Below are 24,130 nucleotides of genomic sequence, written 5' to 3' on the forward strand. Positions count from 1 at the left end.
AGGATGGGCCCAGAAAGGTAGGTGGGATTGCTGCAGGGAAGAAAAAAAGAGAATTAGGATCAAAATTTGCTCTGTTCCTGTCCCTCATTTAGAACTGTGTAGGCATGTACTCTCATGCTTCAGATTCTGTGGCCCAGTTCTTAGAGACTCTTCCTTTACTGGCTGTCTTGTGTGTTGGCTTATAAGAGCACCTGTATTATGTCTGGGTTTTTCAGACTGTTCCAATTCTTTTTCTTTTTTTTTTTTTGGGGGGGGGGGGAGCGGGAGATGTTTCCTGCTTGTACCTCTTTCTTAAATAACCTTTATAACTTCAATTCTGGTCTAAGCTAAATGCCACTGGGTGCTTTTACTACTTTTATATTTAGACTGCTTTAATACTGAGTTTATAAAGTGCTGAGCTATATTTCATGTAACATGAGCAAGGTGGAAGAACCAAGCTCCAGACTCAAATTCCACTCCCAGTCCATCATTTAAAAAAATAAAATGATTTAAAGATACCACATTGAGTTGAACAAGATGGGAGTTACACTGACAGTGTGCCAGGAGCTTATGGACTTCACCCCCCTTTTGCACAAAATAAAGTAAATCTGACACATATATTTTCAACACGAAAGTGTGAGCTGAGAAAACAGAGGTGCCGCTGTATGTTGCTGTGTCCTCAGCAACTAGTAGGCTAGGCTTCCTTGTAAGAGATCGGATCAGAGATAAAATTTAATGTTGAGTTCCTTGTGTTATGTTCAGATACTTTAATATCCTAGTGTTCTGCAAAATCTGTTCCATCTTTATTCCATTTTATTTCTTAGCTTCTATAATGGCCATTCTTAATGTTAAGGTTTACTAAATCATGTTGTTTGGAGTGCTTCATAATATATTTTCTTCCTACAATTTCAGGGGAAGATATTTACTTCAATGGAGCCAGAATACGATATCAATGATGTCTGCCTTTATCCAAATTCAGGTACGTTAGCTGTATTATTAAGTTCAAAAGGGAAAGCCTGTGTTAATCCAAGCTGTGGTCTTTTTTTCTGTTTAGGTGATACGAATTAGTTCTACTTTCCTCGTAGAGCTATGAATAAATGGTTACTTGTCAGTTAGTGTCATTTCTTCTGCATCTGTAGTAGATTGGAGCCTCTTCACAGTTAGAAGCTGCTGTGCTGTCAATTAAGTGGTTGACCTCTTTTGCTCTTTCAAATATCTGAAGTGTTTCATTTCATAAGAATAGGAATTTTGGCTTTTTGTCTTGGCTCAGTCCCAAATGAGTTAGAGCTTGCTTTCTAGAGCTAGGAAAAGCCTCTTTACAGCAAGTTTCCAATTTTTTACAAGTGTTTACAGCTGTTTGGTCTTCCCTTGTTTTAGATACAGCCCTTGCTGTGCCCTCCCTTAGATTGAATACTTTGGTTTTAAGTGTAGATTCCTGAGTGCACAGATTTATATGCTTTTCATGATTGTTTTCAAATTTATGGTGTCTCAACATTATGTTTAGAGGTCAAAACTGAGGGTCACTTTTAACTTTTCCAGATCCCACCACATGAGTAAAAATATTTTACAAAATGGTGTTTGTATGTGCAGGTGTGCTTTGGTTGTAGCTCAGATTGCACCTGACCTTAATTTTCGTTGCTTGATCTGAGTTGCTTAGCTCTTAACGACTGTGTGACACCTGCTTCCTTTTTAGAAGGAGTATTGGAAAAGATTAAATAAAAATTAGTGCCACAAGGATGTCATAGGGTAAAAAGCTCTTGATCCAGAGAATGCATGTGTTGCAAACTGCTGTTATCCTGATTTTAGAGGTAGCAGTGAAGACAATGTGACTTGGACTTTGATTCATGCTGGCAGCTCAAATTCAAGATTGCAGATAAGCGAATTTGAGATTTCTAACAAGTTAAAACTTAACTTGTCTTTTCTGCCAACTTCAGTTAAGAATGTGTTCTTTTTTCTCTCTTTCTGTAAGATGAGCACTTAAATCTTGATCCCTGCTGAGGTAGTGGGCATTTTTGACCTTATGCAGCCACAAAACCATAGCAGTACCTTGCTGCTGAAAATGCAAAGTCATTTCCATGGTGCTCAGGTTTAGCCCCCTCTGATGATGTTCCACTACTTATGAATTGGGCTAGGTTTTTCTGAGCCCTCAGAAAGACATTGATACCGTTTTTGTGTGCCATGTATTTGTTTTTCTCAGATCAAAATGAAGAATTGGAAGCCTGCCAAAACTGGGACTTTATGGCATGGGCTGAGCATGCATCTTGTGTGCCTTGTTTCTGTGTCTGAGTTGGTTGGGGTATATTTGAGAATAAATGTGTGGTAACACTGTGGACTGTGCAACATGGGTGTAGACAAACCTGATCTTCTCCCATCCATAATTGCTACAGAGAGAGAGGTCATTGAAGCCTTTCATCCAGGTATCACCTTTGAGTTTATTGATCTGATCCAAAAGAGAGCCCAGGTGTGAATTAACATCCATGCAGCATTGATAAGAAAGAGCTCATGACAGGGAGTGAAACAGAAGTAAGGTATTTGACAGTGTTGAATCTTCGTATAATTTAGTTTGGAAGGGACCTCTGGGCGTCATATATTTCCTGCTCAAAGCAGGGCCAAAGTTGAAGTTGTATATAACTTCAAAGTCTAATCAGGTTGCTTGGGTCATAACCAGCCAAATTTGAATATGTATGAGGATGGATGTTACTCAGCTATGGATGCTCTGTAACCTCCCTGATACGTAGGCATTCCTCAAGTGCTGTTGCAGAAGTCATTTTCATGAGCTTGGGGGGGGAGGATCTTGTAGCACAAAGAATTTAATGCACTCCCTAAGAATTGCATATCTCCCTAATGTTGCTTATTGGACGTAGTTTTTCACGTGTCGGTGATCTAGATTGTTCGTTCCAGTCTTGGGTCTCCTCCTTAAGTCAGTTCTGCTTTTTTTACTCTTTTGTTCTTTGAGCGTGTCTGTAGGGCAGCAGGTTGATATCTTTTGGTAAGAACTGTTAGGTTGTATTTCATAATCATACAGAGACAGAAGGGAAAAACTAGGGCATGTTGCAATGGAAATGAAGAGATTTAAGGTAATAGGTGGTGCATTGCATGTTTGTCATAAATACTATTGTTCCAGAATTTAGGATGCTTAGGTCCACCACTTGCTTATTCAGAATTTAAAGAATAATAACAATTGAATATCTGAAAATAAGGAAATACTTCCAGTCATATGAGGTTGTAGTTATGGAAAACTGGATGAATAATATCTGTGTGCTAGTATAGCTATGGCTCAGTGCTCTTATTAGTGCCGCAGAATTCTCAGAGCAGTGCTGAATGTTTGTGAAGCCAGCATGGCACAGGAAACCCAAAAGATGTTTGCCTACCTTGTGTTCTAACACTTGGTGTGAAACTGCTGCTTAGAAAGTCCATACTCTAATCTCACCCTTATAAAATGGTTTTAACACTGCATTGCCACAATCAAAAAAAACAATGGAAAGGTGAAGTTACATTGTAATGTAAAATGCTCTGAAATAGTGACTATGTCAGTGGACAAGGGAAAAACTACAGATGTTATCTGTTTCTCTAAATTGGGGGGTTGGACTGAATTTGAGGGATGGACTGTTTGCTGGATGAGGACTTGGTTGGATGATTGCATCCAGAGGGTTATGGCAACAGCTCAATGTCCAGATGGAAATGAATGACAGGTAGTGTCCCCTGAGTCATCCATACGGGGACCAGTACTGTTTAATATCTTTATCGGTGACATAGACAGTGGGATCGAGTGTACCCTTGGCAAGTTTGCAAGTAACAGCAAGCTGATGGTGTGGTTGACACACCTGAGGGATAGGAAACCACCCAGTGGACAGGCTCAAGAGGTGAGCCCATGCAAACCTCATGAGGTTCAACAAGGCCAAGTGCAGGGTCTTGCGCCTGGGTCAGAGCAATGCCTGGTATCAATACAGGGTGGGGAATGAAGGGATTGATAGTACCCTTGAGGAGAGGGACTTGGGAGTGCTGGTGGATGACAAGCTGGGCATGACCCAGCAGTATGTACTTACAGCCCAGAAACCCAGTATGCTGGGCTGCATCAAATTGTTCTTTTTCAGTAGCTTTGTGTGAGTTTTGTTGTAGTTGTTTGTTTTGTTTTTTTTTTTAATTTAGTTATTTTACCAACCAGCTTGAGTATTGCTGTCTTTCATGGGAAGCAACCCCTTGTGTATCTTTGACCAAACTGCATGATGACAGACTTCAGTGTGGATGTCTTAAACTGGTTGTGGATCTCTTTTCTCTGATCACACATGCACAGAATGGGGCTACAGGAAAAAAGGTTTACACTTAGGAGTAGTGTTGCCTCAGCTTCAGTAAAGTTTTAGACTATAAATGAAATTCAGCAACATCTTCAGGGTATAGAAATCTGTGCCTCATTTGTTTTAATTACTGGAAAACAAGTTCTTAAGTTAAAACTGTGTTTTCTAAAACTGCTTCTCCCCTTTACTGTCGCTTCATATTCTTGTTTTGGTTCCTTTAAATTGAAGATACTGTATTACAGAGAACTTTCCAAAGATGGTCTTACTAAACATCTCCTCTGAAAAAAGAGTTCTCATTTATTTCCCTTTTAAAGTGATCAAACTAGGCTGCTGTGTAGTTTGTTAGGGTGTGGTCTCTCTTCCCATAAAAATTGCTTAAAACTAACGAGCTGAAACAACAAGAATGTGTGGAGTAGACTTCTCTGTTCCCAGAGTTGTTCCTTATTTTTTTTATTCTTTCATTTTGCCTGTAGTATACACCCATATACTGTTATAAAGACTGGTTTTGCCTCCTTTAATTATTAGTGGAAGACTCTCAAAGAGGAGGTTTTCCCTTTACTGTCATCTTTGAAGCACCTGCAGAATTAATTTCTGTCCTTTTATTTCTAGTGATTCATATTAAGTCAGTGGAGAAATGTTTTGTCTCCTGAAACAGTAGTGAGCATGCTGATATGTTATGGGAGCCTGTAACCTATATACAGTACGTCGTGTGTGTGTCTGTATATATATGTATATACTATAAATTCTTGCTTTTCCCTTAAATTGCCTGCAGACCTTTCCATGTATGGTTTTTAGCCTCAGTGTGCTGACTAAGCTTTCACAAATGCCCTGCTTTGCCAGGAAAGCAAGCCCCCTTTTTTCTGACATTTTGAGTCCAGCTGCATTGTGTATTTTTAATAAAAGGATTAGGTAGGAAGGATTACTCCACCCATGTTAATTGCGTTCCTCTACTTGGGTGTAAATTATATTTCTACCCTCTGGGTGTGTAGTAATTGACCCAGTTATTCATAGTCTCAGTGGCATATGTTAGAGTACTTTTAGATCAGAATGTTATCTAACTTGACTGTTCTTTTCTTCTTCGTATTCCATTTGTTGCATTACCTGGTGATCAGCTATGTTCGAAATAAAAAGTTGAGATAAATGTAAAAGTATAAGCCAGATGTCCTTATTATTCCCTTATGTGAAAGGAAATTGAGGGTATTTCTCATTTTGAGCTCATAAGAAGTCATGTGGTAGTTGGAGATTTTCCATGGGTTTCAACATTTCTTCAGTAGTATTTTGTATTTAGAGTATTTACAGCCCTTGTTTGCGGTGTTTCTTAGATATATTTATAGATATTTCAGATTTCACTTTTGCCCCTGTTGGCTAATATCACTGCATTTGAAGCCACAATATCCTTTCTCTCATTTCGTGCTGAGAAGCTACTCTTGTGTTGGTTTCCCAAGATAAAATAGCAACAGAGGTATTATAAACCATGTTGAGATTTATGAATTTGTTTAGACTGTAGGTGTGTGTTTAATAACAAAACAAACCCAAACCCCCTTGTATTCATAATACAAGTTTATGCCTAAGGTGGGGTTTTGAGTGCAGTACTAACTGGATTTGTTCTAAACAGTATTATGGGATGAACTGTTTAAATTTGGTGTGACAATTCACAGCCCACAGTTGTCAGGACTTAGCGTTGCTTGAAGTGGTGCTGAGCAGTTAAGATAAAGCACAAAAGGGCATGAATGTAGGAAAGGAAGCTTGTTAATTGTGTTGCTTTCAGATATTTTTTACCTTAGCATTTAATACAACGTAGACTGATGATAGAACCGAATTAGCTGTTCCATTGCAGGGCAAGAATGTTCCCTCTATGAGCTACAGGTAACATGATTTCACCCTACTTCCCTAACCTAGGAAGAGTTTTTTCCTTACAAATACGTTGCCATTCTGATATTTTTACTATTTTGGTTTTGGTGCCATCAATTTTTCCATTTTCCCCATTTCTTTTCCTGGAAAAATATTTTAAGTCTGATGTACAAATCTACAGAAAAATGTGAATTAAAAGCCTCAAGTTTTATATATATATATTTATTTAAAAAGTAGTTTTATTCTTTTGTGACCAGTTTTTTTAAATGTGGAAATCTCTTTTTAGGAATGCTAATGACTGCCAATGAAGCCCCTAAAATGAATATCTATTATATACCAGTAAGTAAGACAAATTGTTGTTGATACTGCTTTTTTAAAACTTAGTAGTTTGGTGCCATTGAAGTATTCGTGTTGGAAAATTACTTATGCAAATTCCTATCTACATTCTCTGACTTTTCATGATAAAGTAAATTTAAGCCTACCATATTTTATTAATGTAGCATATGTAATTACTAAAAACCCAACCTGTAAGTTGCCCTATGCTACCAGTTCCAAAACTAGCTAGTAACAGAAGGAGATTCAAATGGAGCTTTGCCAGGAAAAGCAGGTTTTTGATAGCTGATCAGAAAAAATTCCTGAGCTGGGACCATGTAGCTTACTTTCAAGACAATTTTGCTTTGGTGTGAAGTATTTCATTACTGCCTTTTAATATGCAATGTATAGTGACATAGTCATGGCAGTAGATACTCTGTTCTGACAAAGAAATGTTACTGTGTGGCTTCAAGTACAGCTCTTGTCTGTAGCTTCTGCTCAATGCCCTACTTGAATTGCAGCTTTTCCCTTGAGAAACTCTTCACTTGAAAGGCTTAACTGTAGGTTAGCTATGTTGTATTTCTGCGGGTTGGTTTCAGGAGACTTAAGAGCAAGTTGCCTGGGGTTAGGGAATGTTACAGAAAACTACGTGTGCGTTTCACACTTGCTTTGTTTCCAGTTCTGCAGTGCATTCACTGGGGTTTTTATTTTTGGCCTGGTAGGAGATAAATAATAGGATATATATGTGAATATATACACAGAGTATCTGACCAGACTTTAAAAATATGTACACTTGAGTCATTTTGTTCACATTCTAGATAAACGATAAAATTTGTTGATTTTAAAATATATATTTTAATTAGTTTTTAAATCAGCTGAGAAGTCTTCCTTCAAATTATACATTTGAAATTAATTTTAATTCATTTCTTTAGTTTACTTCTGAGTTATCCCTGTGTGCCTTGTATGATCTTGATTACATTTTAATACGGAGATTCATCAGTTTATATCTTTCTTTGTGGAGTAGACACTATATACCTGTTGTATGTACGTGTCTAAACACAACAGTATATCCCTTTAAACAATTCTATGGTCTGGTTATACCTTCTTGTATTACTAGATTTTTGCACTTAAAGGTAAAAATTTATACATGAGTTCTTTGTGTGTCATTTATGTCGGGTTGTTCTTTGGATGTAAATTATTTATGTCTCTAATTCAGCTCTAACCAACTTAAATTTTATTAACTGGAGTTATTTGATGCTTTGGATAACAAGGGGTGGGGGGACAACAAAGGTTTTTTGTATTAAGACAAAGTTTTAGTTGTAGTTAGAAGCTGAACACTTGTTTCTGTTCACTTTGTCCTTTGTAAGGTTTTGAAGAGTATCTCTACAACCATCCTTTTATCTGTCTTTTTAACTAACGGATTGAGGAAGATAAACTCCCTTATTTTCAAAGTCTGTTTAGTTTTTTACACTTGAATGGACTAGTTACTCAAGTAATTCAGATGGAAAAAACATTCCTTCTGTCACTAAGGGTAAGGTTCAGCTTCTCTCTGAAAATTGTGCATTGAGATTTTTTTATGCAGGTGTGTATGATGTATGGACTTTACACCTATAGTACATTGCAGGCACATATGCAGTGTTGCTGCTTAGCCAAAAAATTATTTAGTTGTCTTGACTGTCACCAGCAATGAATGTTAGAACTTGTTCTAGCCAGTATTATTCTGAGTATTCTTCCACATACTGTAAATCAAAATGAAGAATGCTTTTTTTTCACTCTTTCAAAAATCTTGCTCTCATAAAATCCTCTGTGAATACTGAATTCACCTTCCTGAAGTCAGATAAGTAATTTTACTCAAGAAAAATAAACAATGTATGTTAAATCTTAAATCATACTTAACAGATATTGTTGCAAAAATAAATACTGACTAATACTGTCTAGTATTTTTGCAGCATGCAGGCTATTCCAATGAGAAATAGCACAAATCTTTCCTTAAACCTTCTTCCTTTTTCTCTGTTCTCTGATTATTGGTACCTCGATCTCCCTTTTTATGGGTTTTGCATTCACAGTAACACGAGTGTACAAATGGACTCAAATTATGAATGTTAAAGCATAAAACCAATTAAGAGTTCTATTTTTAAATTAGTACTGTGTATAAGAAAACTTACAACTTGATTCTAAGGCTACTACCCAGATGAAATTTGTTTTTTGCATAAGCTAAACTTTTCCAGTTCATGTCAATGGCTTTGAGATTGAAGGATGCTGAAGATACCTTAAATACAATAAGTATTCAACAATCTGTAGTTAATTTCAAAACATGGGATGCTTATTATAGACAACAGAAAAGTTAAAGGTATTGAAGTTACTCTAAAATAGGACAGAAGTCTCAGTCTCATAACTGGCTTTTTTTACCCTGTCTTTGTTTTCATGGCCAAAACAGAATGGGCTGGGATAGTGTTGTGTTCAGTTGTGTTCAAGAAATCCTTCAATTAAGGGTTTCTTACTGCATTTCCTAAAAATCAAATCTGTAGCTCACTAAATCTGTCTTGGGTTTTTTAATCTCCTTTTTAAATGAAGGCAGTATAAAATGGCGGAGTCGTGTCAGCCTTAAGCTGCTCCAGGGCATTTGTTATTAAGGAAGACTTGATGTTATTAACGTGTTCATGTTACAGTTCTGTACCTTGATCTTTTGGGCTAGTTATTTGAGCTCAGAGATGCACACCTGTCCTTTGGTTTCTGTGTCAGTAGATTACTAAGACAAGGGTTTTTTCCATCCTTGGAACACTGAGTAAATTTCCTTGCATGGGCAAAGATGAGTTTAGTTGCATGTGTCTTTGGAGCAAAACATTAAAGAACTAGTGGCTTGTTTTATTATCTGATCTCTTTTCATAATTTCATTTTCTGTCATTTTGTAACAACTAGGACTCATTGTTTTTCCAATGAATAGCTTAATTTTCTACTTGTTTGTTTACTTTGAGATAGATGTGAATACTACTTATAATGTATTCTCCATTTTTGAGATGTTGACAAGAACTTAGTTATAGTTCTTGAATTCCACAACAGAATAAATGCCTTGGGGAAATGGTACTACCAGAAAGGACAGTTACGTTTCAGAGGTCTTGGAAGTACTTTTGTGTAAATAGAATCCATTCGATTGCCCTAGCCCTTCATTGCCCTATAGCGCTAGTAATTACTCTCTTTTTGTAAGTCTTCACTGGAACAGCTACAGGGAATTATCATGATTATGGTCAAGGAAGATACTTAAAACCTGAAATGCATGGTGATGTGCACTAGCCCTCTAATTTACAGCATAAGAAGTAAAATCTTCACAAGAAGATACACACAGAAGTCGGAGTCCTGCAGAGCAGGCATGCATATGTACACGATGGGTGCAGACATACCCATCATCCTCTGTCCTTGACTGAAGTTGGCCAGACAGTGTAGGATTGTGCCCAGTCTAATATACCCTGCTTCTCAGCAGGTTTTATTAGTGTGGGCACAGTGCTGTGCTAATACAGCTACATGGCTTGTGAACGAGAGCTGGCTCATGTCCGGCCAGCTTGGAGTATGGTCTGACTGAGCTCATGTCTGACTGAATTATCTGTGTACATGTGCCCATTCTCTCCATTGTTAATGCCAAAGCTAATTTCCATTGTAAAACCAAAAAATGACTCTGTCTTGAACGTCAGGATTATAAAAGAATTGACAGCAGGTATCATAATACTGTCTGCAAATGAAATGGCATGCATCAGCTTTTCCTGCAGAATTTTCAGTAAAATAGGTATGACAGTGGAGACTGGGAATGTCTGAGAGAACTATGTGTTTCTTAAAAAAAAAAGTACAAAAACCCCCAATCGGTCATTTCTTTTGCAAAGCTGTTAGTAGAGGGAAAAGGTGGTGATTTTTGGTTTGCTAGAAAGGACAGGCAGGTTTGCTTTTAAATGGCAAGATGCCTTATGCAGGTACACAGTTCAGAGAGCGAGTATAGCCGAATTGAATCTGACCATAAAAATGAGATACTTGTTTTACATAGGTAACATCTTCAGTGGCTTAGCTTAGAGACTTTGTTTTTGTTTTATTTTGTTGGGCTTTAATGAGGGCAAGTGCCTCTGACTGGAATTGGGCTGTTTGCCAATAGCTTAATAGTTAACTTGCAGTTTATGCAAAAATTTGGAACCTATTTCTTGCCAGCTGGCTCCCTGGTATATTGCTTTGATGTGTGCCTCAGGAAGGTTGAAATGAAAGTTGTGTGTGCCTTGGGATACTTTTCAGACTACTGACTCAGAAACATAAGTTGAGTCAATAGTGCAACCAGGTCCTGGCCAAAGAAGTGAAGAAAGGAAGAAGATTCACTGACAGACACATGATGGTCCACTGGCCTGGGATCTAAGATAAGCCAGGCTCTCTTAAGTTTAATTGAGGCTGTCAGCTTCCCTGACACATAATGTTCTCTTTTCAGGTTGTACAGAAAACAACCTGCATGTTAGCTCAGGGTGGAAAGCAAGGGTTATTTATTCTGTGTGTTTACTACTGCTTACACGAACATGTCTGATCTTAGCACAGACATTTCAAATCAGTCCTGTCTCCTTTATTGGGCTTGAAACTTTGGGCTACATATACATACTGAAACTGAAACTTGTTCTGTTCATTAGGCTGTTAAAAGAAGAGAGCAATTAAGTGTGTAATTAATTGAGTGTAATATTCTGTGTCCTGGGTTTTATTTTTTTACTTTCCTGCAGCCTTGGCAAAAAATTCCTTGTTAAGGCTAGAAGCAATGTACTTTTGGTTTAGAGAAGATATTAAGCTCTTTAAGAAAAAATAAATCCTGGAGCGTCTCTGGCTTTTTTTCAGGTGGTTTTGGAAAATCATTTGATATCCTAGCACACTCCTAGTGCAGGATTGTTGGAGTTCTAAACTGGAAATTTTTCAAGGACAAGTATTTCTTGCCTACTCGATGATTCAGTTTCTCCAAGAATATCTTTGAAATGGGTCTAGTTTCTAATACAATACCCGCTTTGGATGCGTGGATCTCTTTATTGCAAGAAATATTTATGAATTTTGCCCTCTTCAAATTGGGTGACTTTTCAACTAAACCCTGGTATTATTTTCCTTTCATACATGACATCTTAAATTATTTCATTTCTCCATTTTTTAGGTCCTCTACTCTCCTAATTTAATTATTCTTTATCACCATCTTCTTGCTATGAATATGCTTCAAAAATGCTCATTATTTAAAAAAAAAACCCTTAGATTTAGAAAAAAAAAAACTACAGAAAAATTTAGAAGCTAGTTTTTCCTTTGTAGCTAATGCTGAAATAGCATGATCACAGACTGAGACACAAGATTCTACTAGATTTTATGTCTTCATTTAATGCACTGGATATTTGCTAAAACAAGTCCAGAGAGGGAACTTGCACTGAAGGAAATGGCAGTGAAGGCAGTTTTTAAGACCTTAGTTCATCCCCTTGTTTGTTTGTTGTTGTTTTTTTTCTTGATACTAGTTTTGAAAGTCCTGGACTGCAAATTAAGGATGAACATGCTTTGGTTCAATTGTAGGCCTCTGGGTTAGCTGCCTCTAACCTACTTGTGACTGAATTGACTGAAGAGTTGCATTCAGTTCACTCACAGACAGATAAAACATTTATCTGCAATCAGCTGGTAATTTCTGTCAGTCTGGTGACAGTGTTTTCACAAGGGTTTATGATCATCGGACATCTGTCCTTACAGACTATCATTTTTTCACTTTAAAAGATGTGGGATATTTCTCACATGTGGCACACTCGACACGTACCTCTATGGTCATAGATAGCCTTTCAGAATAATTTAATTGCTCTAAGACTTACCTTCTCATAGTCCAATTATTTTGGGATCTACTAATTGTCTTCTCTCTTGGGTCTTTGTACGGAGGGGATGCAATTAGAGAAAAACACCTACTCACAGTTGTACTTCATGCCCTTAAGACTGATTTTCTGTACAGTCAGGTGTCTTTCAAATAGTTTATGGGTGCTGTTAGAGTTAGAGCAAGATCTTGTGAACTGATTTTTGGCTTCTGCATGGTAAAAGGTGTGAAGCAAATGATGCAATTTTTTTAAGATTTGTGCCTGGGATTTTGGCATTAATAGATCATTGTAGGCTAGAGTGTGAAAATTTTGATTTATTTTAGGATATTTTCATGTTTTGTGATTGGCAGAATTAGGTCATTCTGGGTTGAGTTCTTGTCTTGGAGATCCTATGGTGAGGCTGTATTTATTTAGAGTTCATCTCCTTCAATGCAGCCATGGAACTGAATTAATTGAATTGTGCTAAGAGATTCTTTGATTTTTTTATTTTTTTTTTAATTTTTTTCCCTTTCCTGAAAAAACATGTGGTGTAGAAAAATGTTTCATTCCCTGGGAAAAAATGTTGTAAAATAAAAATACAGTAGCTGTGAGGTAGAATAGGGAGTGTTGGTCTTAACAGTCATTTGTGCATTTTAAGAACTGTGAAATGAGTGGAAAGCAGGATTGTTATGAAGTAGCATATTACAGTTGTGCTTCGGGGCTGCCAAGTATTAAGAGAAAAAAGCTTTCCGTTAATAGAAGGAAATTTGAGTGCATCTTTGGCCTTTAAACTAATTCTGATTTTTGTTGTAGCAATCTTCCAGAGCTGTGTTTTCCATCCAGAACAGTCTAATCGTTTACTCAGAATATTGTGCAAACAATATAAAAAGAATGTCTGGTGAAGGGTACATTACCTATCTCACAGTATTTACAAGCATAGGAAAAAAGTTGTTTATCTTCACAAGCAGAAATGTGAGCTTCCTACTTTTGATCTAAACACTTTCAAACTGAAAAATAACATGCTGGGCTTACTCCCAACAAAGGATATCCTCCATTTCCCATGCACTGGCTGCAGGACACTGCACCATTTATCACACATATATAGAAAGAAAATACCAACATTTGATAATCAGGAAACAATTTCTGATCTTCCTGTAAAACTTGTTTTAGATGTTTTTTGTTGGTGGTGATGTAGTAGTTCAGTATAATGTTTAGATTATTGAAGGTGTGTGATCCCTGCTTACTACTGTAGATGATAGTATGATAGGCAGTACTTAATTAATTTTTTTTTTTTTAATAGATACAGCAACATGCTGACTGATATGTCAATACTTCCTTATAGTTTACATCATGTTCTTCATAGGGCAAAGGAGAAAACTCTTAAAAGCTGAAGTTTTATTGAATTCTTAACAGGTCATTGTTCTGCTATGCTACTTGATAGATGTCTTTTAGTGCTGTGACTTTCTTAAATAATTGGTAGTATGGGACCCTCTGCTCATGAGTTTGTATTTTGAGGGAGGATTATTTTCCCCTTTTTAACTTGAAAAAAATGTAATCGAGTATCTGAAAGTTTTTTTTTTTTTTTTAAATTACCTAAGTTGCATTTGTTCCTTCCTTTGGGCCATCTATTCTTCACTTGGTTTCTGAAAATTTAAATGCAGTTGCTCAGCATCTGTCAGTGAAGAGAGAAACAGTCACAGATAATGAAGGATGTAATTACTGAAAAGAAGTTTTTTGCTATGCTGTGGTATATTAGCATGGTGTCTCTTTTAGCTTTTGTATCAGAAAAGATACAAAGTACATGAGAATTTTCTCTGATAATTTCAGGTAAGCATTTCATTATATTTGAAAGCAGAGGGAAGTGACTTGGGGCCTAACTGTATTGTCATCTTCTGAACTGCATTCAGTAGCAAACCAAATCTGTTGTGAGTTATGACTGTTTCATACAAAACCAGTAACAAACCTGTGAGGATTTAAGATCTGTATCACACAAATCTGAGAGGTAAATAAAACCATCAAATATATGGAAGGTTTCAAATACATGTTTGAAAGATGTTATTTCATAAATTCTGTAAAATTTCTTCTCTCTAGCACTATGCTCTGAGTTTATACTGAGGTTATCTTCATTATCTGACTGAAGGAGTTGCAGGTTCCCAACAGGTAGTTGCCTTTCCTTCTCTTTGTGGTGTCTGGCAGTAGTTGTATAAACTCACAAAGCAATCTTCCTCTCAGGTTCGCAAAGAGAAATAAAGCTGCTATGGTAGAAATAGTATGGTAGAAATTTGTTACAAAGCTCACACTTTCCTAGATTTCCAGTACAGCTGGATTTGCTGTTGCCTTTTTATCTGTCGCATCCCCCATATTTCCCTAAAATGCAGGACATGCTATGAACTCCACAACAGTAAGTTGTTTTTTTTTTAATGACTGTAAAGATATTTATGCTGTAATGTTCCTTGGCATCTGGCTTGTACTGGGAGAGTTGTTCCCTGTTGATCCCAGACACTTAAAAGCACAAGAGGCAAGGCATCGCACAATGCGACAGTTGGAATTCTCCTGTCCCATCAGAGAAATGGAGGAGGGAACATGCCAGAAATTTGCATTTCTTTCTTATTCTTGGTGGTTCATACTTGTTAATTTAGATTGCAGTTTGAGGCTGTTACTATAATCTAGGCTACCCTGGATTTGGAGAAGGCTGAGGTTCTGAATGACTTCTTTGCCTCAGCCGTCATTGGCGAAGGCTCTGACCACACCGCCCAAGTCTTGGAAAGCAGGCACAGGGACTGTAAGAATGAAGACCCCAGACCTATTGTAGGAGAGGGTCTGGTTCGAGACCATCTTAAGAACCTGAACGTGCACAAGTCCGTGGGACCTGATGAAATCTATCCTGTCCTGAAGGAGCTGGCAAATGAAGTTGCTAAGCCACTGGCCATCATACTTGAAAAATCATGGCAGTCAGGTGAAGTTCCCGACGACTGGGAAAAGGGAAATATAACCCCCATTTTCAAGAAGGGGAAAGTGGATGACCTGGGGAATTACAGACCAGTCAGTCTCACCTCTGTGCCTGGCAAAATCATGGAGCAGATTCTCCTGGAAGGCATGCTAAGGCACATGAAAAACAGCAAGGTGTTTGGTGACAGCCAGCATGGCTTCACTAAGGGGAAATCCTGCCTGACCAATTTGGTGGCCTTCTATGATGGGGCTACAGAACTGATGGACAGGGGTAGAGCAGTTGATGTCATCTACCTGGACTTGTGCAAAGCGTTCGACACTGTCCCACACTACATCCTTGTCTCTACATTGGAGAGCCATCAATTTGATGGATGGACCACTCGGTGGATAAAGAACTGGATGGATGGCTGCACACAAAGAGTTGTGGTCAATGGCTCAATGTCCGGCTGGAGACCAGTAATGAATGGTGCCACTCAGGGATCAATGTTGGGACCGGTCTTGTTTAACATCTTTGTTGTTGATATGGACAGTGGGATTGAGTGCGCCCTCAGCAAGTTTGCCGATGACACCAAGCTGTGTGGTTCGGGTGATAGGCTGGTGGGAAGGAATGCCATCCAGAGGGACCTTGTGAGGTGGGCTGATGCCAACCTCATGAAGTTTAACCATGCCAAGTGCAAGGTCCTACACCTGGGTCGGAGCAATCCCAGGCACAGCTACAGGTTGGGCAGAGAAGAGATTCAGAGCAGCCCTGCGGAGAAGGACTTGGGAGTGTTGGTCGATGAGAAACTGAACTTGAGCCGGCTTCAGCGTGTGCTCACATCCCAGAAGGCCAACTGTATCCTGCCGCATTAAAAGGAGCGTGACCAGCAGGTAGAAGGAGGTGATCCTGCCCCTCTACTCTGCTCTTGTGAGACGTCACCTGGAATATTGTGCACAGTTCTGGTGTCCTCAACATAAAAAGGACATGGAACTGTTGGAACAAGTCCAGAGGAGGGCAACGAGGATGATCGGGGGACTGAAGCACCTCCTATAGGAAGACAGGCTGAGGAAGTTGGGGCTGTTCAGCCTGGAGAAGAGAGGCTGCATGGAGACCTCATAGCAGCCTTCCAGTATCTGAAGGGGGCCTATAGGGATGCTGGGGAGGGACTCTTCATTAGAGACTGTAGTGACAGGGCAAGGTGTAACAGGTTAAAATTTAAACAGGGGAAGTTTAGATTGGATATAAGGAAGAAGTTCTTACTGTGAGGGTGGTGAGGCACTGGAATAGGTTGCCCAAGGAAGTTGTGAACACTGGCAGTGTTCAAGGCTAGGTTGGACAAAGCCAACCATGGGTGGCATGATTTAGCGTGAGGTGTCCCTGCCCATGGCAGGGGGGTTGGAACTAGATGATCTTAAGGTCCTTTCCATCCCTAACTATTCTGTGATTCTATGTACACACTAAAATCCATGTACATGTTGCATCTATATTAGTAGTGGAATTTTTGTCCATTGGTGGCTTACGCTCTTAGTATTGCAAGAAATGCTGTTGCATTTTAAGAAACAGATTTCTGAGCGTGTTGGAACAGGTAGAAGCTGTGTAGAGGTTCTCTGCTTCTACAGAGTAGAAAAAGGCTAAGGTATTTATGAAGTCTCCCACTTTCCATTGCCTTATCTGTCTCCCCTGCAGTCACAGATGTTAAGGGCGGGGGGTGAACTTCATGAGAGATACATATTCTTTAGAAAGTATTGTGATAGGGAAAGGTTAGGGTTTTTTTGTCAAACTTCATATAAAACGTGGAGGTTGTGTTTGTCAGGGGATTGTGCTGGTTCAGTGACATTGAGTCACTGAACAGTAAATTGGCTTTGTTAAAGGCCTAATGAATACCAGAACCTATGCAAGCAAATTTGTAAGAATATGTAGTCAGATGTGATATGGGGTGGGACGGGTGGATGGCCAAAGTGTGGTTGCTGCCTTTTATTGTTATCAAGGCATTAGATCAGCAGATCATACCTGATCTGCACCTTTTATTTTCATGGATAAAGAAATATCTATCGGCAGATGTTCACAGGTAAATACATCACGTGAAATGAGTCTCAATTTATTGCATAGTATTCAAGTAACTTACCTACATGCCTCTGTTATTACAGCAGATATGTTATAGAATCTGCTGTCAGAATAGGCTTTCAGGAACTTCTAATTCATGTCCAGCCTATATTTACAGGAAAGTGCTTGAAGCAGATTATGGTTGAAACATGCTTTGAGAAGCCACTCTCTTACCTCTTGAGCTTAATTTTGATGAGTTGACTTAATGTGAAAATAGTGGCTCCTACTTCCAGTTTCCGTCTATTTTTCTGAGCTCAAATTGTCTCAGCTCCAGTTATCTAAGGATCTGAAATGTGTAGGGAGTCTGATAAATTAAAAGATACATAGCAATAGCGACAAGTGTTTATCTTTTATGTATGTTAGCATGTCAGAACATCATAGGGACAATAGCGTAAGCATCAGACTCTGTACTCTTAATGCTACGACTGGTAAGTTACAGATGACATGAAAAGTGTCCCATTTTTTTCCTGTCTTTGTGAGGAAGAGAACTATTCTGATAACCTTATTTACAATTCTAAGGAGTAGCTTTCATTGCTAGACAATTATTTGCTGTTCCTGTCTTGGAGGGCATTTTTCCCCAACATGATGAGCAGTAGCAACAGCACCATTTCCTTCTTTGAAAGATGATGGTTTTATCAAGATGAAATAGTGAGAACAGACCTGTGACTAGTTAACTGACAATAATACCTGTCAGACCAGAGTATGAGATTAAAAAAAACCCAAAGCACACTATAAAGCCGAATTGTTTAGGGTTTGAAAAAGAAGTACTATCTGATAACTACCAGGGCTGAGAGATTTAGTATCTCATTCCTAGAAGATGTGTGCAAGTTCTTGCAGCAGTTTTTGTTTAACAATGGGAAGATCTTAAAAGCAACATTTCCTTCAACGTGCTTCCTGAAGAGTAAAACCTCTGCATTGTTGATTTGGCACCTATCATAGCATAGTGAAAGGTAGGAAAACCAACCTCTCTGATTAATGAATCTGCCAAAAATGTCTAGATGTGCTGGATGAGTTAGGATGAGAGAGCCAATTCATTGTATAGTTCAGTAAAATTTATGAGTATGTGGACTTAAAACCAGATGCAATGCTGTTGTCAGTAGTATGCTGAAAAGGAAAAATGTGCTATTCAGTCTCTCCTGGCCATAAAAGCATGAAATGTACACCATATCATGTAGAGTGAACGAAAGCCTGAAATTATAAAAAATGAAAATGAGAGATGTACTTGGAGTTTATTCCCAAAACCCATTTAATTTAGGGAATTAAAGAATTGCTTTCAGTACATTAAATGGAATTACTCATGAGATTAACAGGGTGCAATTGGAGTTGATTGTAGAGTGTTCATGGGAAAAATGTAGATTAAAAAAGAATGGCAGAATAAAATTCAAAATCACAGATTGTTGGGAGTGCGTTGGTTGCTAAGGGAAACGCTGTATATGGAAACATGGTGGATAAAAACATAACAAGGTAATGTGATCCCAAGGCTCCTTTCCGACACAGGCTGATCTCCTGGGCTCTCTGAAGCTCTTGGGCTGTGTATGACTGAAGCCCAAAAGCATAGAAACGGGAATGGAGACCCGCAGCTTTTCATGTCTGTAAGTTGGAAATAATCCATCTGTTTTTTTTGAGAGTTACCAATTGCAGTTGAAATAATTCTTGACTGTTAACAAGGTGCTCTTTCTTCTCTTGCTTTTTCCATGCATATAGATGGAAACTTCTCAAAGTTACTACATTTTAAGAGTTAGACAGAGCTCAGTATTAGAGAACAAAACATTGAAAACAGTACTCTTAAAAATGAATAGTAATTAATTACTCATGTAATTGCATTAATTAAACTTGGCTATGCAATTAGGGAGCTAATTACCTTTAAAACGCAATTGCACATTTCAATCACTGCCCACACCCCAGGGATCACCTGGTTTTTCGTCTTCTCCCTCATTAGACCTTCTGTAATCTCCTTTCTCCTGTGCTGATTGAAGCTGAGAACCTGCGTGTGTAGATGTGGGTTTGCTTTCTCCAGCAAATGTGTCCTGTTAAAACTTAAAAATGCTTTATTGTTGTACCATTTGATTAAAAAGCAGATAAACAAAAACCCACAAACAAAATGTACACGCTACAGTCTGCATTCATGTTATTGCATGGAGTTGTACAAGATGTCTCCATTGAGTCATTATTCCTATTCTATGTTAATATAATGGCCTTCTATGACTGTTTCATAACTATATTATATATACTGTGTACAGTTAGTATCTTTTTCTCCTATTCTCTTTTTTACAGCTAATAGATACTGGCTATACATTTCATCCGATTTCCAGAATCTTTGTTTTCAAGGTAGCTTTTTTTCCCTGAGAGATTTTGACCCTTCTTGTGTGACAGTTTGTCATCAGCAGATTTTATAGGTGTTTTGCTACTATTTATGGCAGTCCTTACTGTAAATATTTAATAGGATAGTCCTTGGAGCTTCACTTGTAACTTGCTTTCTGTGCAGCAACACAGCTTTTGACATAAAGTCTTTCTCATTAGCTAGTTTCTATCTTGCCTTTCAATTGTTAAAGTTCTTATCTTAGTAATTTTACACAATATAATGTATCCAGAACTCTGTTGAAGGCCTTGAAATATGCTATTTTTGTTGTAATCAACGTTACCCAAATAGTATAGCAGGGAATGATTTAGCTAGTACATTTCTGCTACCTGGTAATGGTCTTAGAGTCTAAATCCATAGAAGGTACCACAACAAACAATTTGAATTTTTTTTTGAAAGAAGGTTTCACTTCTAAAATGCATTTTGAAAGAGCAATGATGCAGTCTGTGTTTTCATACTTACTTGTTATTAGCTGTGTTACTGTGCTATGGCGTGATGTGGCATCACAGTACTAATTTTTGTGAACCTGAAGTTTCTGTGAAACTGCTCGTTACTCTCTTGTACAACCATGGCAGTTAATACTTCTGCTTTCCAAAGCCTCTGGAAGTGTTCTGTTGAATGATGTCCATGGACATTAAGTTAGTCTTCTAGAGGCAATTCAGGCAGTGTAAACTTAGCAAATTCTAGTTAATTGTTTTCAAATCTGATTTATGCTGTGAGCATTTTGTTTATTTTTTATTGCTAAAATGCATCAGTGAAGGTTGGGAGGAGTTTCTGCTAGTTGAGTCTTCATATGTTTTGACACCTTATTTACAGCTGAAAAGTTAAACTTATTTAAACTGAAGAGTTAATCACTGCCTTGTATGAAATCTTCCAGGGACTTACTATTTGACATCCTGGAAAATAGATTTTGGAACCTGTTTTGACTCCCTGAAAAGGTCAGCTCTTCAGTTCACTCATGTAGGACTGGCTGCCGAAACCTTCAAAAAGATACTAATACTCACCTGTAGGTGTATTCGAAGTTGCTTAATTTAAATCTCATGATGCCTGACTCTGGAAGTCTCTACACACCTTGGGCATCTTTCGAATTGTTGAATATGTTGAATACTCATTGGGATTGGGCCAGTTTTTCTGTGGCTCTAAGGGCTCTGTGGAGCTGGCTGTCATGTTGAGTGTATTTAAAAGCATACAAGTGCTCTCTGCTGTTCCAGATCGAAGATAAGGAACATCTGTTGTGGGTTGGGAATAATACCTACTCTTTCCTAGTGTTGATTAATTTCAGGGGAATTACAGACTGATGACAGCATGGTATTTTCTACAGAAGTGCTCAGGAATTAGGCAGAGGTGTACCATGTAAGAATTGTGGTTCTACAAGACTGTTAAGTTAAACATCTTGTAAAATAGAATACAAGGGCCTGTGGTTTTTGAACTTATAATATTAAAAAAATATTTTTCTGTCAATATTTTTATCTTTTCTTGAACAGTTTGGCATTGCATTTTTCTCTGCTTGGTTCCATGCTAGATACTCATCATATTTTGTTTGCTGTGTCTGAAGTTAAAAGAAAACATTCTAATATGTACTAAAAATCCCTGGCATTAGATGGCACAATACTAATAATTATGAAGTCTGCATCTTCTTGTGGTTGGTATAAGACACGAAAGGCAAAGCGAGGTACCTGTGTGGAGGAGAGGGCTGTGCTCCCTGGCTGCTGCTTATCTGCTGCCTGGCATCACCCAGCCATTGCTGATTCTTGCAGGGTGGTGGTGGAATAACTGCATTTCGGTCACCTCGTGGGTGCTATTTCCGGTGAGTTAAGGAGGAGAGTGCTTGCGGGGGGCGCAACAGCAGGCCACCCTGCTCGCTGGCAGCAGAGCCCAGCCTGTAGGTGAGGCTCCTCTCTGGATAAGGCAAAAATATTTTCAAATTATCATCTTAGCTTTCACCAGCAGCTGGCAGAAATTGTCTCCAAGAGTGGGTTTTCCTACTGAAAATAGAAAAATAATGAAAATAGCAAAAGTAGTTCTTCAGTCACTGGTGATGATGATGTCTGGTTTTCCTGTCCTAAGAAATATTTGAATAAAAACCAAGTGTAGTTGTGCACTCATTTCATAATGATTTTACCATTAGCTGTGTGCAGCTTTTCTAAAGCTTGCAGAGAAACTTATTTGGTATATCATAAATATTGAGAAAATGAGGTCTGTCAGTTTAGTTGCATGTGATTACCTACCTTGGTAACATTTCCTTATCCTTGCTGTGAATTCCAGTGCATTTTTGTCCCCTAGATGTGGTGGGAGTTGTACATTCCCAGTCTAAATTGACAGCTATGTTAATTAGCCTGCGTAAGATCCACAGTTTGGTGGCTTTTTTGGTGGGGGCTGCATAGCAGGCTGAGGCAGTGGCAAGATCTCTGGGGAGTCCCAGTCGTGCTGCATGGAAACCCATATGGACCGCAGGGGGACAGGCTGGCATCACCGAACTGCTTCGTTGTTGGTGACACAATGCAGAGCAGCCCTCTGAACTGTTCCACATGTGTCTGGGTACAGGAGTGGCAGAGCCTGACATTTCAGAGTGGTGCCATCCTGGCATGTCTGTTGGTTGACAGGGGATAAGAGAGGAACATTAGCTTTTGCAGTTAAAATGTAGTAGCAATCAAATTCTGTGAAGAATTACTATTGATGATCTTAAAGGTCTTTCCAACCTAGATGATTCTATGATTGCAACAGAAGGATGGGTTTTGTTTGGTTTTTGTCATGGTTGGTATTATTTGCCTTTTCTATTCTTAAATTTCTTTCTAAACTTTGTTAAAAATGTTCCATTTTAATATTTGAAGCAAAACTCCTCCAGTGTCCTAGAATAAGTAGGCAGGTGTTTTCAGTAGGGTGGGAGAGAGGGAAATAAGGCAATAAAGCATACACAGGCATCTCGGTGGGTTTTCCTTTTTGTCAGTTTGCAGTTCCCTCTCCTTTTCTATGTTCTGATCATCCTACTCACTCGGCAGATTATAATTTTACTCTTGATACCAGTTTTGAGTACAGTGAGTGGTGCTACAGCTGAAGAGCAGATAAACTGTTTTCCTTTTTTTGTGAGACTTCTGCTTTAGTTACTTGTTCAAAGATTTATACCAGTCAAGGTCCCATTGGGGGATTACCCTAACTGGTTGGAGAGGCTTGAGTTCTAATGAATAATGTGAGCTTTGTAAGGTTTGAGCAGATCGTGTTGTAGACATGGAAGTGATGAAAAAGGTTCATTGAAGTGATAGAGATCTTTACATAATGTGTCAGCAGGGTGGAATGAAGGGGAACTTTGTATTTAATGGGAATGGATGTGAGTCAAGGATTCTTTAATCTCATTTCTAATAATCTTCAACTTAAATTTGATTGCAAGAGAAGTTGTTTTGGGTTGTTTTTTGTTTGTTTTTTTTTTTCTTCCTAGTTAATAAGTAACTTGTTTCATTGAAAACAAAACTATAGGTAAATTTTAGAGAAGATTTTTCCACCCCACTCATGCTTTGATGATGTGGTAATGAAGTCCAGATAACGGGTTTCTTGAATGGCATAAAACCCAGTGGTTTATATATTATACATATACTATATGTGTATATATATATACACATATACATAATAATATATATACATAATATATAATATATATACATATGTTATATGTATATACCTAAATTGCTTTCTTATATTAATATAAAAATATGGCATTCAGATTTAAAGAAGTCAGTTTTGAGGAATAACTGAAAAAATTAAAATCTGGGTGGAGACAAAAGCTTCTGCAATGTTGGCAAGAAATCAGTGTTATATAGTGTTTAAGCTGAGTATTACTGGAGCAGACATGGGGATTTGGTTAATCATTGAGTAGGCAAAAGCTTTCCTCTTAGTGACATCTCAGGTCGTTCCTTGGAAGCTCTTCCTAATTGGAGTATAATATGCAGCACTGTTTAAAAAAGTATTATTTTTTTTTTTTTCATTTGGCATATTACAGTTCTCAGCTGGAGCTGAAATCTTAAAGATAAATCATATTTGATACAGAGACTGTAGTGGTCTGGAATACAATCTGCTCATGTGGAGTTTTACTGTCTAGAATATTAGTAGAATATTGTGGTTTAGAAATTTATAACTTTCTGTGTATAGTTGCCTTACAAATAAGAATTTTTTTTGTTTGTTCATCAACAGCATTATCTCATACTGTGACCACACTGTCATGTTAAAACAAACTATATGTATTTTATATATATAAAATTACTTCGACTTTTTTCCATAATCAAATAGGACCTTAAAATGGTTTTGTTGAATCACAACAGTTCTTATGGTCCTGTTGACTGCAGAGTTTTTAATGTGAATATTTAGCAAACAAATCAGAAGCCTCATTAAAAGTGTAGCTCTAGGAGTTTGCCACTTGATGATCTAAAATGTCAGCTGATTTGCTAGAGAGAGAAAAAAGGTGGTGTTGGATTTTTCCATTTAGCTAACCCACCTA

At 38.0% G+C, this 24,130-nt stretch overlaps 1 protein-coding gene across 1 annotated transcript in view; it reads left to right on the forward strand.

The window, feature by feature from the left end:
* NOL10 (nucleolar protein 10) overlaps positions 1-24,130 on the forward strand; it is a 52,946-nt gene that overhangs the window by 12,877 nt on the left and 15,939 nt on the right. The window contains exons 12-13 of the mRNA XM_062634507.1: positions 892-958; positions 6,412-6,464. Of these exons, the coding sequence (XP_062490491.1) occupies positions 892-958; positions 6,412-6,464 (120 nt within the window). The remainder of the gene's footprint in view (positions 1-891; positions 959-6,411; positions 6,465-24,130) is intronic.

The sequence above is a fragment of the Pezoporus occidentalis genome, unplaced genomic scaffold (assembly GCF_034315485.1).
Source record: "Pezoporus occidentalis ecotype Australia unplaced genomic scaffold, CSIRO_AGI_Poc_V1 ctg43, whole genome shotgun sequence".
Classification (NCBI taxonomy): Eukaryota; Metazoa; Chordata; class Aves; order Psittaciformes; family Psittacidae; genus Pezoporus; species Pezoporus occidentalis.